The sequence below is a fragment of the Alligator mississippiensis genome, chromosome 4, assembly GCF_030867095.1.
Source record: "Alligator mississippiensis isolate rAllMis1 chromosome 4, rAllMis1, whole genome shotgun sequence".
Lineage (NCBI taxonomy): Eukaryota > Metazoa > Chordata > Crocodylia > Alligatoridae > Alligator > Alligator mississippiensis.
The window spans coordinates 27,357,446-27,376,425 of record NC_081827.1 but is presented as its reverse complement, the minus strand read 5'-3'; the positions used below and the strand labels follow the sequence as shown (position 1 = coordinate 27,376,425).

Here is an 18,980-nt window from a genome sequence, read left to right as displayed (position 1 = left end):
TAAAGCAGAATCTGTAAAAGGTGAGAGACTGGAATGCCTAAGCAAGGACTATCTGAATACCTGTCTGTAAGGAGACACTGTGCCCTCAAGATTACCTACACCTAAGACCTATGCAAGGCTTTCTCTTGTCTTTATGGTTTATTACATTCCACTTTAAGTTAAACTAAGCTGTGTGTGTTATCACTATGTTTGACTGGGCTGTATCTTAGCTTGGGAAAAGGTTTTGGTTGCTGCCATGTGCTTTAGGTTGCAAAGTTCTGTGTTTAATACATGCTCACTTCAGAGAAAGGATGGTTTTTGTTCAAACTTTTATGAATTCAGTGCCACTACCTTTTCTGGCACCCCTCTCCTCAGTCTGGAAGTGGCTGCCCCTCCCACATGGGGAGGAGGGGCAGAAGCCTGGCAGGCATAGGTGGAGGAAGGGGGTGGGAGGGGGGCTAACTGGGCTCAGCCCCCCCAAACACAGGGCAGCAGGTATGGCTGAAGGGCATGGCAACCTGGGCTTCTCTCTTCCCTTCCCTTTGGCAGTCACTGGCTCTAGCACTTCCAAGCTTCTGGTTCAAGCCACTGCAGGCATGTGACTGCATTTCCTGAATCAAAAGTGAATATCTGTTCATTTGCTTATTGCTTCAATCTGTGCAGCTTAGACTAACCTGTTGCAGCAGGGGGGAGGGACACACATACTCGAATACCCTGCAGCACGCAGCTGGGAAGATCCCGCCCAGCAGGCAGGTATGTTTCTTTCTTTACCTGGGCTGGGGGGTGGGGAAGGAGATCGAGACCCACACAGTGCAGGAGGCAGTGGGATAGGGCCAGGGTGAATCATTCACCCCTGCCCCTACCCCTGCTGTACTGTGGGGATTGTCCCAACATGTGGCCCTGCCGGGGCACCATTCACAGTGAACAGGGCCCTGGCTGGACCAGGTTGTGGAACAGTTGGAGCCTGGTGGCTCTTCCAGAGGCATGCAGCAGTGCCAGGGAGCCAGAAGGGAGGGGCATATGGCCCTCTGATCTGTGCACAGGGCAAGAGCAGGTAGCAGCTGCATGCTGGGCTCTGCCCCTTGCCTCTATGCCTCACTGCTGCTCCTCTGAAAGTGGCATGGTGTGGTGCCATGTGCCTCACTGCCTGGCGTGCCCCATGGCGGGACGCATATGGCAGCACCCGCCGCTTTTGAAGCAGTGGGAGCATGGAGGCAAGGAGCTGAGGCTGGCCCCGCTCCGGCCCCTAGCTCTGGACCCCTCTGGGTGATGTGTGACCAGGGCCACGAGGCAGCTGTGGCCAGTGCAGCTGGGGGCCAGTAGGCAGCCGGGGCCGGGAGGCAGGCACGGCCGCTGGGGCCAGTGCAGCCAGGGCTGGGAAGCAGCTGGGGCCAGCACGGCGTGGCATCAGGCAACACCTTTGCTCCCCCGTGGCCCTTTCCCCTCTCCCCACAGACTTTCCCATTGGGAGGGGGTGTATGCATACACATATGTGCACACACGCTCAGCTCCCCCTCCCAAATTTTTTTCTTCCTCCACCTATGCTGGCAGGCACTGCCCCTGCCTCCCAGGCAGACCTGGGATGGGTTCCCTGTGCCCTCCAGTGAGCTAGCCCCTGCTGGTGCCTGGCCACACCCACTCCTCTGGAGCAGGGAGGGGCAGGAAAGTCTTGGAGGGCTTCCCTCTTCCCTTCCCTTTGGCAGTGGCTGGCTCTAGCACTTCTGAGCTTCTTGCTCAAGCCACTGCAGGCTTGCAGCTGCATTTCCTGAATCAGAAGTGAATATCTGTTCATTTGCTTATTGGTTCAATCTGCACAGCTTAGACTAACCTGCAAAGACTGAACTGATTCAGCCTCCAGCTTTTTGACTGTCTGTACTTAGCCTCTGAGAAAAGCAAACCCATGAAGCTATTAGGGTCATAGTCTTTATTAGCCAACAATTACACGGACACCAGCCAAATGCAAAATGCCAAGACCTGCAAGAGGCAAAGAAATTCCTCTGTTCTTAAAGCTTGTTCCATACTATAGCTCTGTCAGTCTTAAACTCCGGTAAACAGAATACATGCTGTTGATTAGGTAAATAATGTGATGAATATTCATATATGTAAACTGGGTCAATGATACATTTGCATAAAGCCTCCAGATTTCTAACCTTCATGGTAAATTGGTAAATAAACGCAACACATTGTTCTGTTGCAGCTTGCAACCATGGTAAATCTGCAATAGGTTGGAAAGCACTCTTTGTATTAAACAGGTCAAATTTAACATTTTTAAAAAGTAAAATTTACAGACACATTCTGGGATGCATCTATTCTGAGAAATCTATTTGAGTGCAATATAAAGGAGTCAATACATGAACACCATAATTAGACACCTTTTTAAAAAAAAGAAGAAACAATGTTTTATTAAAATACGCCATCTCCTAGCTTTCTAAAATGAACTTACTGATTTAATAGACAAATGTACTCTCGACATAGACTGTATTAATTTTAGTAAGTCAGGCACAAGACAGGCATCTTATCGTATGTGGTCATGTTAAAGACTAGGAATGAATTGATAAAAATCATGAATGGAAAGTACTTATTAATAATGAGATTTCCAGGTTGATCTATTTTAAGGACACAGTACAGGAACCAAAAGAGAGGAAACAACTGCACAAATACTCATTTGGAACAGTAATCAACAATAATTAATCTAATACTGACACAGGCATGAGTACAGACAGCAAGCCAAGTAAAAGCTTACAGTGTGGTTTTAAGGGGAAAAATGCTATTTTCAAATGTAACGATAAGACTTATAAGAAAAATTAGGGATATGCCACCATTTTGTAAAATGTTGTTATGACTCTTCCTGGAATCCTGTACACCTATATTAAAGGAAGATATAAACAGGACTGAAAACAAATTAGAAGACAGGAAAAGAGATGCAAAAATTAGAAGACAGCAATTGGAAACTGGTAAGACAAAAAAGGGAAGAGTTCAGTGTTCACTGCATTCAGATTGAGTGTATAAAAGGCAGGTAGAAGGCAGGGCAGGGTGGCAATGTAAAGACCAACTCATTCAGAAAGGCACAGGTTTTTGTGGTTTCCTCGGATGTTATGAATTGACTTGCAGAGAGCAGGAGTACTAAACAGAACGGAATAAAGTAATTAAAATACAGAGGACAGGGAAAGGAGGAGAAAAGGACAGTGGGGCAAAGCTAAGAGAGATGAAGGTGGGTTGAAGAGGGATAAAACAGTTAACCCACTGTGGGACTACAGGGTTATAAAAGCTAGTGCAGGTAATGGAACAAGAATCCAGAATCTCTGCTGAGACCATACTTATTTAACACAATCCAATATAAATGACAACAGGATTAAGTCAGTAAAGATGGTAGGGGAAAAAAAGCAGGAGTCTGAAGTTAAGCAGGAAAGACACTTTTAAAGAAATGTTTCCTGTTGAGTAACCAAGCAGCAACATAAAACCAAGGCAGAAGGTTAAGGGAAAATAACATATTTTCAAGAACCAGATAGATAAGTATTAGTGGGACAGCCCATGGTGTGAGTAGGCATGAGAAATATAGTGAAAACACTGAACTGGTGCTTATATAGTAGCAAAGATAACAAATAAAATACCTGTTTGGAAAGCAGGAGACATATTAATAAATGAAAGATATTTCTTTCCTTTTCCAAGTAAGGAAACTACATTAATTTTTAAATGAAGTTTTGACTCACTACAGTGAAAAAACTATTTAAAGACTTGTAGGTTAGAACATGTGCGAGTTTCAGACAAATTTAGAATGGGATTTGCTGAAAAATATTTTATCTGAGGTCTCATAAATTCACTACTTTCCTTCCCATATCATGACAAAACTATGTTCATAATAGCACATGCAAAATATACTGTAGATTTGAATAAAGGACTAATCCTTATAAAATCTGTAAACTGAATTCAAGAACTAGTCATTTAAAAATAAATACGTTTCATTCAAGGTTGTTCAATATGCCTGGCTCAGATGGTTTGTCCATTACAAAAGTATATACAAACAACTTAAATATTAAAATAGGATAGGCAGAGATTGTACTTATCAAGAAGATGAAGAGTAAGGTAAAGAAACTTGAGTGACTTTTTATAACAGGGATCAAAGTGCAAATAAGATTATGCCTGATGGCAAGAGTCACCTCCATTTCTTGTAGCATTCGTTTTGTTTTTTTCTTGCTTCTCTAACATTCTGCCAAAGACTCTGTAGAGTACTGTACTTCTGCATCTCCTAGTTTTGCAACATTTGAGTTCTGCAAAGCCACAAGGAGCACAGGACACTGCTGAGCACCCTATACTACTGTAGATGGGTTCTACTTTTATTTGTAAATGTTTTTTTTTGCAAATGAACGTATGACTGACTCCTCTGACACCAACCATTCACGTTAGCCACTAAAATAGTACAGTAATTATGATGCCCAACAGCAATAGCAATAGTTAACCTTCATGGACTTCACAAAGACACAGAACAGTTTGCTGAACAGATTTAACACACATATGATAGAAAGACAGTTAATATAAGAAACAGAAAAATACCTATAAACAAATACCTTGAGAAGTGACATCATACTTTTCAGCAGAAACAGATTTTATCTCCATTGTGACTGTATGCAGCAATTCGATTACTTGAACCTGTTTCATGAAATCACATAGCATGGCTTTTCCACAGCCCTTCAGGTAAGCTTCCAGGATTACAGCAAACCTTTGCTGGTAGTGCATGGACTGGGCAATCTCACTTCTTAGAAACCAAAATAAGAAGTGACCAATTCTTTTGTTCTAGAGATGGAGAAAAATGCTAAAATTAACATACATGACAGTATCCTAAGAAACAGCCCATTTTAATGATACTGTAATTTTAACATTACTTACTGGTCCTATTTTGAAGTACTTACTCTCAAACCTCGTTTTAGTAGAAATCTGGCCAGTGCACTGTCATGATAGGGCTCAAATTTCACAGCCTAAAAAATGTATAAAAAAGCAAGCAAAGTTTTTTTTTTTAATTTAAAATATTTGTAACACCTTGTTACAGTTTCTTATAATTTAATCATTATATCAACAGAACAAAGCCTGATGAGAAGAAACATGATGGCAAAGCACAGGGCTGGTTTCTAGAGAAAAAAAATGCTCAGGGGGGTGAGGACAAGTCCCAGTCCTCAACATAAGTTAGCATTTGATTTGGTCTGTTCATGTTATAATAGGCTTGGCCTTTTTTTTTTTTTTTAAGTGATGTTATTAACTTGACAAATGATTAACAAAAGTAACATGGAGACACACTCAACCAGTCCAAGCTCACACTAATAGTGCAGTACAGTGATGACAGTAGGTAGTAGTAGAGAACCTCAAAACCAGCAACAAAGCTATTAATTGAGAGGCTGAAGTTTTTTGTCCTATATTCCAGGGCTGTCCAATTTTTAACTGGCTGGGGGCCACACCAGTAGGGGCCATATACTGCATGAGCCACAGTAGCGTGAGCCAGGGTTGCTTCCCTTCCCTGCTGCACCATATGCATGGCCCCCCACCCCTCTTCCCACCAGCTCACTAGCCACAGGCTCCCCCCCTGCACTGTAGACTCCCCAAGCACTGCAACCTGCACTTTGCCACATCACCCCTCCCTGGGGCAGGCACAGAGGAGAAGTTCAAAGACCCCATTTGCTGCTGCAGCCAGAGTGACCGGTAATGGGAGCACGGAGGCCACAGATATACCCCATACAGATACATGCATCCTCAGGCCAGCAGCTGGACAACTCTGTCTTAATTAAAAAACATTAAAGTTTCAGATAACAAAGAATCTGAACCACTAATATTAACAGCAATAAACCCAGCAGAATCTGGATTTGTTAGTTTCTGTTATGTGTCTCAATACAGTCCATGGTTCTCATGACAAACACTACACTGACTACATTAGTCATAAAACACCCCGAAATGACTCACTTAAGGAGTGAGGCTTATTACTGTTGGGATCATGCTATGTATGTTATTGCTTCCCCACCAGAAACAAAAATGGTTCCTAGTTAAAAAATAAGAAAAAAATATAAAGAAAAAGTCTGACTATTTCAATATTATTTATTGTTAAATATTTTCTTCCCTGTGTTTATAAAGTTCTCTGAATAGAGACACTATTTTTTCACCTCCAGCTGTGGTCTGAGCTGGACTGCATTTCAACAGCTGTTGGTGGTTCAGGGACTATTTTCAAATTTCAGTTTCTATTTAAAAAAAGATTTGTTTTTTCAATAGGAGCCAAGTCAGTCTGCAAAGTAGCAAGTAGACTTTGGGGCACCATGTTAAAAATTAATTGCTCAGGTAAAGCAAGGTTTCTCACGCAACTCAGTGGCATTTTCTAAGTCTGACTGCACCAGAGGTGGGCAATTATTTGGGCCCGAGGGCCACTTAGGGAGTTTTGGTGACCTATTATGGGCCGGATCAGCACCCTCTTGCCCCCCCTCTCCCACAACAGATCACCAAAACTCCCTAAGAGGCCAGGTAGATGGGATGGGGCCAGGGGCAGGGCCAAGGCTGGGATTGGGATTGTGGGACAGTGACAGTGCAGGGCTGGGCCAGGCCCTGGGCAGAGCCATGATCTGCTTTTTGCACGTCCCTGTGATGGGCACCAGCTGTGTGGGCACAGGTGGCTGGTCCCACTGTGCCTGGGCAAGCAGCAGGACTGGGGCAGTGCAGCAGCCAGACTCACTTCCTGGCAGCAGCAGCTTCTTCCAGCTGCTCCTGCCAGTCTCTGGTGCTGGACCTGGCCCTGTTGCCCAGCCCCACCCCCCCTGCCTTTCCACCCTGCACCAACAGCTGCACAGAGCGGGTGGGCAGGATCTCCATGGAGACCGGCCAGGACCCACGTGAGCAAAATGCGTGGCCAGGCAGGTGGAATGGGATTGAGTGAAAACTTAAGAGCTGCCATTTCCTGAGGGGTGCCTAGAGTTTATCCAGGGGTGCCTCAAATCTGAAAAGGTTGAGAAACACTGATCTAGAACTTGTCTGAACAGAGTTAAAGTGCACAGTTCAGGATGTGTTGTCATCCCTCTTATCATCAAGGAGCTGCATTTTTGGTAGTGCAACTGTGAGAAGTTTGAAGTAAAATGTTTCTGTAAACATAAGCTGTGAATATCCAAGAAAGTGGTTTTAAAAATGTTATTTAGCTTTTACTAGCATTGTTTTGACTATGACTGAGCATCTCAAACAATGGGTCACTATTACCATTAGAATGTTTTTGCAATAATGCAAATATTCCAGAAGACTAATGTTAAGACATGCAAATACACCTTACCTGTACTAATTGTAAAAGGTAATGGAGAACATCATCATCTTCTAAACACTCGAGTTTTTGAACTGCCATTGCTCTTACATTTTCATCCGAAAAATTGCAGTCCAAAAGCTGCATTGTCAGTCCAACATCCAAAGTGCTTTGATCCCATGCTTCTTTTTTAGCTAATAACTGGTATGTTTTGGCCACTAAATCTTGCTGTCCCCACTTCACTGAGCTAAGCAGCTTAGGATATGCCTTGGGGTGCTTTATGCTTTCGTATCTGAAATGCCACAATAATTCCTTGTCCTCAGCAGTAAGCGGGTTAAGTGGGTCAGTGGCTATGATCTCTTCGAGCTGTTTGCGAAGTTGGTTGGGCATTTCAGTTCTTGCCCCATCTCCCTGAATATCGGATGTTATCCTATGTTTGGGCAAAGCTATTGGGTGGCAGTATTTGTCTAAAACAATAGAGACTGCCATTGAGTTTTCTTTATCAGGATTAGTTGCTGATGTAAGTTTGTCAGCATTGATGCTTCCCTGCTCTTCCCCCTTACCTGGAATTTTCCACATATGAAGCACATACTCCCCACTTCGTAGCAAGAAACGGTGATCTATCAACAAAATATTTACATAGTAGAGAAGCTGGGTTTTGCATTTAGAGTCAGAACTGGGAGAATCATGTGACTGAAGGTTGGCCTTTGTGGATAATGACTGTGTTTTGCCACAATATACCTGCAGATTCAGTAGTGCTCCTTTAGGCAAGTCTTTAATTTTAATATCAAACTCTAGCCAGGTATTCCACAGAACCTCCTCGGTGAAAGGCTTAGATGCAGTCCTTCGCTGGGAAAGGAGTTGTTGCCCATGCTGAATATTAGCCTCAACAAATACAGTGATGTCAGTATTTCTGGGTAACACTGGAATATCAATGCCAATTATCTTGACTCTAAATTTTCTATTACAGTCCCACAAAGAGATAGTGAACACTCTCTCATGATCTTTTCCATCTATTGTCAACTGTTCATGATATCCTGTAACTCCTGTGCAGTCATCCACCAATGGCCACTCTTCTTTCTGAACCTCATCCTCATTAGGGTCAGGAGGAGTGTCTAGCACAAGGTGAATTTCTTCCCCATTCTTAAGGCATTGTCTTATACAGTGAAAATCTTTGACTGGCGTTTCCCCTGTAATATATTCATCTCTGCCACAAACCCTGAGAACAAAGTCCAGTTCACTGTGATCTTCAGGAATGTCCATCAAAGATTTCTTTTTTGCCATTTTTGTGAAAAAGCTCTGAAGGATCATATCTGGAGTATCATCTATTGAGATTTTAATTTTCTGGCTAGTTGTTCCTCTATGTATGTTTATAAAAATATTATTATTAGTAATCTTTTTAAACAAATACTCAGGAAGGGGCTTGGAGGTAATCCATGGGTGCATTGAATACAATTTTGGATCTCTGCAGGCTACTTCAATCATTCGTGGAGTGACCAGCCTGCGGCGTGTAAATTCTAGTTCATCATCATGCACATTACTTACATCAGTGACATCATATCCTATTAAGTCATTCAGCTGCTTCTGAAATTCTTGAACTTCCACTGATGGTTTCTGCTTCTGAACAACATAGATTCTGCCTACCTTTTTCTGTAACACTTTCCAATATAGTATACAGTCCAATGTCTGAATTACCTGATGTTTGTCATAAATTTCATACCACTGTCCTTTCTTTTGATATTGAAGAATAAACTGATCTGGGGTGTATTTATGGCAGAAGTCTGAGGTTTGGCTCATCTCTATTGCATGCATCCAAATCTGTGCTTTCATTTGCTCAACAGTACAGTTGCCAGCAATTTCAAGTGTCACTATTTCTGGGGTTTTAGTATGTTTAGGGCTTGTGGGTAGAACAAACTCAATGGGTATCAGTTCCATTGAAGATAAATTATTTGCTGTACAATAAGGCTTCATTCTTCTCCTCCTCCGTTTGTTTTCCTCTCTCATAACAACAGGCTGTTCATGATTCCCCAACTCCATGCCAGAAGAAATCTAGCAAAACATAAACAGTTTGCTCATTTTTCATTTAAACTTTTCTTTATTCTGTTACAAAGGCATTAATTTTTTGTGTTAGTTTTAATCACAGGTCAGAATCATAATCCTTAAAATATACCTTATATATTCCCATTGTTTCTGTATAAACCTTTTATTCAGGATGTCACGTGTGCACCGATGTGTTTGTTTCTAAACCTAACATAAAAGGCTATGCTTAAACAATTAAAATAGTGCACTTACACAGGACTATCAATCCCAACTCAGCTAAAGCAGCTCAGAGGGACAAAGCAGTTGAAACTCCCACCAAACTGAAAACACAAACATTAGAAACTTGCTCCTACTCATTCTTCCCTTCTGAATTTGACTTATGCAGATTTTTCCCACCTCTTGTGGTCCGAGTGCAGAATTTAATATAAGCTGGTTCTGACAACACTCAAAAGAAATTTTGCTCAACTAACATGCCAGAAAGATGCTAACCAAGCTCTGGGGAAAACATCTGTTAATTGCAGCACTGGAAGCAATCAATATAATGTATCCATAAAACTTCCAGAAATTAAGGTTGTTGACCCCACTCACTTCTCCCAACCTTTCAGTAATCTCTTGTTAGATGCTGGGCAGGGATTTCTTAACAGATTATGATCAGTTAATGTTCATCTAACATGTAGTTTAGCACCCTAAGAACTGTTCTTTTAATTATGAATTTTGGAAGACTGATAACAGCCAATGATTCAAAACCAAGCATTGGCAATACAAAAATACTAGCTGGCTACAGATGAAAATGCTCCTAACCCGATGGCAGTATACTATGTTCCACATCAAATAAGAATGTCTAAAACTGTTTTAAAATCTTTTAGTGTTAATGTTTATGTTAATTTGTTTTCTTAAAATCAGTGAAGCATTATTATTATATAAAGTGAAAGAGAAAGGCAAAGATAACTACACACACTTAAACAACCTGCTCTTCATTTTTTCTTTTACTAATCATAATCTAAATTGTTTTATTTCAACATTTCCCCACAAGAAATCTTACATATAAAAGCATCTTTCCACGTGCTTGAAGGGAAAAGGAGCGGGGCAAATAAATCAAGCACCAATCTAATGATTGCAAAGATTAGAACCAAAAGAGTTAAAACATATCACGCAGTTAAACCAAAACAGCATGACACACCGGCTAAAATTCATTTTGAATGTTCTGGAAAAGAAATAACCTCGGACACCATTTTTATAATTATCAAAACACAATGAAATATTACCTGATTACAAAGTAGATGCTGAGGCACTGAAGACGACTCATTTGTTTAATTTTTGAGTTCTTTATTTTTTTTTAAAGAGAGAATCATTCATACAAAAACTTGTTTGTTTAAGCTGTTCTGCTTTTCTTTCTTGCCCTCATATCCAGATGCAGAGGAAGTGCTGCACTTACCAGGAAGGAAGTTTTAACCAAGTTGATTATACATACGATTGCTCATTTTTAAAAAAGTCAGAACGCTTTTCCTGTTAGAACAGTTGAAATATATTTACAGTACCGCTCACCACAAAAACCTAAGCATAACTTTAAAACACATGGGTGGAAGGGATATGCTAAAAATGATCCAGCTAGATAAAAATAAATTAATGGTCACCATAATGATTAAGTATGCATAAGAATAGCTGACTAGAAGAAATGCTCTATTTAACAAGAAACTGTTTCTGAAAATTTATTTACAAAGGGTTAGCTACTTACATGAGCAAGTTAACCACAACACAATTAAGGCTCCAATCTTTTCTCATTTTTATTTGTACTTTGGTAGCCCCTAGGGGCCCTCACCCTAGACTGACTCTGGTTTTGGATGTTTGTGTCAACGCAGATGCTATGTGAAGCTGCTCTCCTCTGAGGCACAGGTTACTGAATCAACCTAAATGTCTATTAATGGCAGTGCCACAAATAAAGCCCAATAATTCTGAGGCTGTTGAAAGACCAAAGAGCAATTCCAGACTTGAGAGTTTGCAAAATAAACATTTTAGCACTGCACACACATTAAAAATAATGTATGTTTCAGATCTTACTCTGAAGTATGCTAGCCCAATAACTTTTTAACAGCAGTCTCAAGAATTTTTTATTCAAAAAGTCCCTGGCCCATTTGTTTTGTTTTACTAATAGCCTCAGATCTGGGAAGCATTTGATGGATGTTCAATCCTAGTTACTGATGAAGCTACTCATAAGTTAAAGGAACTATGATACATGTATATCTTTCAGGTTGGTCTTAATGACAAAATGCAAGAGAGAAAGAGAGAGAGGGAAGGGTCAGGGAAACAGACATTAAAAATCAAAAAGAAGGGGAGGGATAACTAATCTTCTTGCAGAATAAACTTCATCAGTAACATTCTGTCTATTCTGGAGAACAAGAGACAGATAATGATGAAAATATCCTGGAAAAATGATGATGGTAAGGAGGAGAAACAAGCATAGGAAAGACAAATGAAAGCTGTCCAGAGACAAGCAGAGTTTTCTTAGATATCTATGCTTAATCACGTTGCATTTCAGACACCATTGTTACTAAAAAAGAAAATTTAAGCTCCACATCTGCTGGGAGCAAATGCTGAAGATCTATACTAGGTTCTGCAGTGTCTTACAGAGGCTCAGAAGTTAACACTTCCCTGAGGTGAAAAAACATTCACAGTGGGCATGATTCATTTTATTCATAACCTCATCTTGATTTCAAATCTAACATAGAAACTCTGAAAAAGTGAGTCACTAAACATTTCAGATTGCATCTTACAAAAAGCTGGCAACACTGTCTACAGTTAACATTGCTACACAATTCTCCTTTTAAGACCCTACTTTAAGAAGCTTTTCTATTTGCCAACCTTAAACAGTTATGTGCAAAATTTTCTGTGCTAGGTGATGTTTTCCCCTAATAATTGAGGCATTTCAGAGAATGAGTCCACGGGAAAATGTGTTGTTTTACTAATGCTAAAATATTTCTAAAATCTTTGGCTTGAAAAAGGGCAGCTACTTTCAACCTTTGGGGCAGGGACTTGAAATTGTAATTGAAAAGTACTTCTTGCCATCCCCATAAAAATTCACCCAATGGACCGAGCTGCACTTGCATGTATGCATTAGAGCAGGAGTGGGCAAAATGCAGCCTGGGGGCTGGATGTGGCCCACCAGGCCATTCTATCCGACCTGCGGGGCCCCTACAAAATTTGTAAAATTAATATTAATCTGCCCTGGGCTGCCTGTCATGCGGCCCTCGATGGCTTGCTGAAACTCAGTAAGCGGCCCTCTGCCCAAAATAATTGCTTGCCCCTGCATTAGAGGGCTGTCAGATTTGGGTCACCGAGTTCTCTGAAGACTCCTTCAGAGGTGAGCAGAACTTTCCCTGCTCTTGCTGCTTGTGGCTGGTGCCTGCTTATGTCTTGTCAGGAGGAGGAGGAGGAAGCTTCCTTATTCAAAGGTGGGGCCAAAAGGGAGACAGGAACAGAAATAGAAAAGATGAGGTAGGGAATGTGCCTGGGCAACCCTGATTTTAGCATTACCTACCTTGAGTGCTGGACACTACAGTTATACCATGCTTTTCTGAAATTGTAACATACAATTTCTATAAAATAGTGTAGTCTCCAAAAAAAATTAATCTGAAATTTCATTAAAAAAAAGAGTTTGGGTCCTAACTAGCCATGTTTTTCCTGCCAGTGAATGCATAAATGCTTTACCTAAACATCCCAGGATCTACCAGAGTCCCATTCTTCTGAAATTATTAAATATACCTGGAACCATTATAAATGGATGTGCCTTCACAGATCTGGCAAAAGCCAACAAGAACATGCCCTACCCTTTTCACAATTGTGATGTGCTTGAATATTAATTCCCTCAAAACAAATGCACTCAATTTCCTGCTTAGCAATTCCAGTAACCATTAATCAGCTGATCAGGCTATAAGTGGCATGAAAAAAAAGTTATCTTATATAAACTACAGTTGTTATATAATCTTCTGCTCTTAAAATGTGATTAGTTTAATTTACTTGCAAAGTACAGTGATAGCAATAATCACTAGTAATCTAACAACCTGCCACATACTATAATGCATGGAATAGTGACATAAATGCCAACTGCCTGCACAATTGCTGCATTCTCCAGTTCCTTTCATTCATCTTTAGATAGATGTCCTTTGAAACATGAATTGTCTCTATTCTGCATTTGTACAGTGACCACAAAAAGGAATCAATCATGACTGGGATGTAAGGAATACGTCAGAATATAAATACTTACTAGTAATACAAATCTGGCCATATGGCCTGTGTCTCGCCCCATAGATTTGCATCACAGAATCTTTGTCTGTAGCATCAAACACCACTATTGAAGTTTCCTGTAAATTAATTTACTCCACAGGGTGAATTCTTCTTACATGTTCACAGTACATATCCACTGTAGTAACACGAGACAAATTCAAAATACGTAAAAACAATCCTTTGCAGGGTTTTTGGTTGTAGCCATGTTGGTCTAAGAACATAGGCAGGCAAGCTTCTTTGGGTAGGTGTGATATCTTTTACTAGAAATGCCTGAAGAAGGGTGCTTATGCCCACAAGCTTGCAAAAAACATTTTTCCATCTACTCAGTTGGTCTAATAAAAGATATCTGCCCAAAGAAGCTCGGAAAACAATTCTTTGAACTTCACATATCTTCTGTTAAGTAATTGCAGTGATAACAAAGCATGAACAACACAGTTCCTATGTAAGAACCAAGGTAAATCTTCTTTGGCATTCCAAAAGAAGTGGGTGACTTCATAGTTTCAAAGTAGCTAGGGTCAGGGGGGGCCTGATCAGATCATCTAGCCTGACCCCCTGCCACAGACAGGAATGAATGCTGGGTTCACAAGACCCCAAACAGGTGATCATCTAACCTCATTTTGAATTTGGGCCAAGGTAGGGGCGAGAACCACTTCCCTGGGAAGTTGGTTCCAGATTCTGGCCACCCTAACTGTAAAATATTGCCTTCTGATGTCTAACCTAAACTTATTCTCCATCAGCTTATTACCATTGTTCCTTGTCACCCCAGGTGGTGCTGGGGAGAATAGGGCTCTGCCTATTTGCTGATGATCTCCACTGATGAGTTTTTAGGCAGCCACCAGGTCCCCCCTCAGCCTCCTCTTGCCGAGGCTTCTTGTTTTTGCTGTTGCTTTTAATGATGCCTTTTTTGCTTTTTGCCTCTGGGTTTCTTTTATATAGATAATACCAAAATATGAGAAAATACTGTTTCTATAGATCAGTAGTCTCAATTTTTTGCACTCAAGGCACCCCTTATTGGACTCAAGGCACCTCTCTGTAACTTCTGTTAATTGAGTGGCACCAATTAAAAAAACAAATTTATACATTACAGTGCTTACCTCCTTGCACAGAGGCTGAACAGTAGGGGTAGGGAATCATCCAGACAGAGGCAAGCCTGAGTCTGTGCTTATTTGCTTAATTTACCTGCTTATTTCCTCACACCTTGTGACACACTTCAAACCAAGGGTGGGCAATTATTTCAGGTGGAGGACCACTCACTGAGTTTTGGAAAGTCATCAAGGGCCGCATGACACGCAACCAGGGGCAGGTAAATATTCATTTTCTAAATTATTTAGATGCCCCGCAGGCCAGATAGAATGGCCTGGCGGCCCACATCTGGACCATAGGCCGCATTTTGCTCACCTCTGCCAATCACTGCTCTAGATATTTCTGGCCCTCCTGGAACTATGAGATGCCCAGGAACTCATGAAGGAGGTAGCTTTTTCCAGAATTTCCAGCATAATATTGTAGTCAAGCAGTTCTAATACTTTGGTAAGCATCCAAATTATTGGTAGGACCCTACTATTTCGTGATTTTGTGGACGGACTCTGTAGAAATTGTAAAATCCAGCATTCCCCACAAAATTGGGCAGTATCTGTGAAATCCAAAAAAACCCCACAAAAACCACTTACTGAAAATAAATGCTGGCTCCTGTGTGAGGAGGGCCAAGATGGCAGGGCCCCATGACCAACAACCCTCTCAGCCAATCAGTGGCGAGGGGTGGGGCTGCATGATAGACAGCCCTTGCAACCAATCAGCGGTGAGGGGCACAGCCCCTCAGCCAGATCCCCTATCGTGATAAGCCCATGAAAACAGTGGTTGGCCCCATGATCTGCTTGTGAAATCGGCCAGCTGCCTCCTCGAGTACAGGGTCTTAACCAAAAATGAAACTTATGAGGAAAGATCATCAGTAAAGTTAACTGTAAGCTTTGGGTACAACAGACAGGTATTTTTCAGAAGCAAAAAATTGATACCTGGTCCAATTGGGGTATCAACTGAGACTAACAGCTATTGCCGATTTGATGAGAGGGACTGGACCAGGACTCCTCAGACCAAATCTGTTTCATTAGGGATGAATACAGCCAAAAAGTTGGCAATCTTTTAAGGCTGTGGGCTGGACTGACCCAGTTGGGTCAGGTAGGCTGCTCGGAGGGCTGCCCAGCTGCTATTGCCACTTTTCCTCCACTGGCACTTTTCCCCACAGTGGCAGGGGAAACCAACTGCTCCTGAAATCCCCCACTGCTGAATGTCACCAAAAGCACATGACCACAGGCTGGATCAAATGGCTGGGTGGGCCAGATGTGAGGGCTGTCAGCTAGAAATTTATACTATTTCTTCTCATGACGATTTTGACAAGATACTAAACAACTTTGTACCCCGGTTTACCCAATTCAAGCATAATGCTAACCTATATCTCGGAAGGGATTGGGAGGTTTAATGAACAATTAGCATATACAAAGTGCTTTAGAAGCACAAAGGATAGACAAACAATTATACTGTTTTAAGGGAATGAGAGAGAGCAGTTCTGTGTGCCTGCTCCTATGTGTTAGTAACCAAAAGTTAAACCAGACCAGTTTTGCTGCTTGCAGGAGTAAAAAATAAAATAAAATACTGGCTTTACTTAAAACTCTGCATGTTCCTGCACTGACCCCAGTGCATGCCCAGAAAAACCAGTGCTTTAGTTGAACTCAGCTTGCTTGATGTCGATATAGATTGGGCGCTTTTGTAGGGCTTGTTAGGCACTTTTATCTAACAGCTGATTCAATCAGCTATTAGTTAAAAGAGCCAAAAAGGCCTGCTGAAGCACCCAATCTATACAGAGGCTGGAGAACCAGGTCAAAGTAACATGCTGCTTCTTCTGCTAAAGCAGTTTTTATGATTTCTTTAACATCTGCAGGCAGTCTTTATGTCCAAATGAAACAGGGTTAAGTTTCCCAAATTAACTTCACTTACTTCAGAAAACAGGGAAGGGTGGTACCTTAAAGCAGCGATTCCCAATCACCCTGGAGTGCTGTGAAATCCTTGTTAGGGTGCCTCAAGATGCCACACAACTGTTAGGCGTGCAAACATCTACACGATTCACAAGATAAACCCAGAGGGTGCATCCCAACCCTTTATGGTGCCACGCACGCAAGTGTTCCCTGCACTGCTACTTTGCAGCATGGGGTGGTGGGGGTTCTTGACTCAGCGATATCCCAGGGTCAGAAAAACCCATGCCAAAGAAAAGGCAGGGTGGTGCATGCTCCCAGAGTGCCCCCACGATCCCAGGTAAGGCTGCTGGAGCCAGCACAGTTGCTGGCCCCACCCTCCCCTACCCCACATGGGGTAACCTGACACATGCTGGAGTGCACACAGCACGGGTGTTCCCCAGGGACAAGTAGAAGAGGCACAACAGCGGCATCTGGGGAAACACTGGCAGGGCTCGTGAAGATGCACAGAGATTTCAAATATAAATCCAGTGTCAAAAGCATTCTGGCCTGCTGTGATCTTTCCTCATTCTCTGCAACATAAAAACTACTCTATTATTTTTCCGGAGTCAAGAAATAAGCATGATATTTTCTGAGAGACGGTTGGAGTCTAACCACTGCTTTGGAGATTAACAGTTCAGAGACATAAGCTTTTGAATCTGACAGTCTACTTCATCAAGTGCTACATATATTTTTTGAACCAGTTAGTCCCTAAGGTCCCACTCTCCCCTGGCTTCATCCTAACACAACTAACTGCCCGTACTGTTTAACATCTTCATCAGCAACTTGGATGAGGGGGTGGAAGGCACGCTGTCCAAATTTGCTGATGACACTAAGATGTAGGTCGAGGTGGAAACACTTGAAGGGAGAGAGGCTGCAACTAGATTTAGAAAGACTACAAAAGTGGGCAGATGAGAATAGGATGGGGCTCAACGTAGACAAATGCAGGGTGCTGCACCTTGGGAGAAGGAATCCACAGCATACATACATACAGGCTGGGGAGTTACCTTCTTGAAAGGGCAGAGGCAGAAAGGCATCTTGGAGTGATTATTGACTCCAAGATGAACATGAGCCGCCAATGCCAGACCGCAGCCAGCAAAGCCAGCCTTACCTTGTCATGCATCCAAAATGCATCTCAAGCCAGTCCAGAGAGGTGATACTCCCCCCTCTATGTGACTTTGGTCAGGCCGCAGTTGGAGTACTGCATCCAGTACTGGGTGCCGCACTTCAAAAGGGATGTGACCAGCCTGGAGAGGGTTCAGAGGAGGGCCACCCGCTTGGTGAGAGGGCAGGACAGGCCCTACGAGGAGAGACTGAAGGGCCTGAACCTGTTTAGCCTCAGCAAGTGGAGACTGAGGGGAGACCTAGTGGCTGCCTACAAGCTCATCAGGGGAGATCAACAGCAAATAGGCAGAGCCCTTTTCTCCCCAGCACCACCTGGGGCGACAAGGAACAATGGTAATAAGCTGATGGAGAATAGGTTTAGGTTAGAGATCAGAAGGCAATATTTTACAGTTAGGGTGGCCAAAATCTGGAACCAACTTCCCAGGGAAGTGGTCCTCGCCCCTACCTTGGGCAAATTCAAGAGGAGGTTGGATGATCACCTGTCTGGGGTCTTGTGAACCCAGCATTCATTCCTGCCTGTGGCAGGGGGTCAGGCTAGATGATCTGTTCAGGTCCCTCCTGACCCTAGCTACTATGAAACTACCTCTCTCCACTTACTGCAGGAGAAGCAGACAGATGGAAGTTACAATGGATCAAGTGGCACATCCTCACAAGTATTAAGTCCTACACTCCAACCGCTTAGAATGGTATAGTTGTTTCTCCATGTCAAGGTGGCATTTTCATTACTGATTTTATATTTCTGCTATGAAACATTTGTGATATCTGCTGAAACTGTTTAGCACGGAGGAAGTGCTATGTTAGATTATGCCTCCCTGAGAAAGTTTTACCAGTTATACTGATACTGTTAAACTAGTAGATCAAAGGTAGGAAACCCCCAGTGCCAGTGTGGGGCACACAAAGGCATTTAGCTTGGTATGCACACCTTGAGGTGGATGGGAGGGGAGCTGTGAGGAGGCCAATGCTTGTTGTGACAGTGCAGCCCTAGCCCCTTCTCTGCCATCCACCTCAAGAAACGTGTGCACCTGCCACTGGCAACCAGCTGGGCTGGGGCTCCACAGACCTGGTACAGCTGTTTGTAGTCTCCCTGCTGCCTGCTGTGAACAGCCTGGGCTCTGTGGCAGGCAGCAGGGGCCTGCCCAGAGCCTAGACTGATGGTGGCAAGCAGCCAGGAGGCTGCAAGTGGCTGCACTAGGGTCCGCGGAGCCTTGGCCCAGCTCACTGCGGGTGGCAGGTGTATCCATGCCTCAGGGCGGACGGTGGGGAAGGGGCTGAGGCTCTGCTGCTGCAACAAGGATGAG

At 42.7% G+C, this 18,980-nt stretch overlaps 1 protein-coding gene across 5 annotated transcripts in view; it reads right to left on the bottom strand.

Moving 5' to 3' along the window:
• PIK3CG (phosphatidylinositol-4,5-bisphosphate 3-kinase catalytic subunit gamma) overlaps positions 1-18,980 on the bottom strand; it is a 42,758-nt gene that overhangs the window by 20,201 nt on the left and 3,577 nt on the right. For 3 of the 5 annotated variants that reach the window (XR_009461517.1, XM_059725869.1, XM_059725868.1), the window contains exons 2-4: positions 7,268-9,283; positions 4,887-4,952; positions 4,545-4,770 (exon numbers count right to left, since the gene is read on the bottom strand). Coding sequence is in view for 4 of the 5 variants with exons in the window: in XM_059725868.1 (XP_059581851.1) it covers positions 4,545-4,770; positions 4,887-4,952; positions 7,268-9,283 (2,308 nt within the window). In the remaining variant the exon portion in view is untranslated. Of the gene's footprint in view, positions 1-4,544; positions 4,771-4,886; positions 4,953-7,267; positions 9,284-10,539; positions 10,683-18,980 lie in introns of those variants that run through there. The other 2 variants (XM_006273990.4, XM_019487455.2) reach the window with 2 other exon arrangements.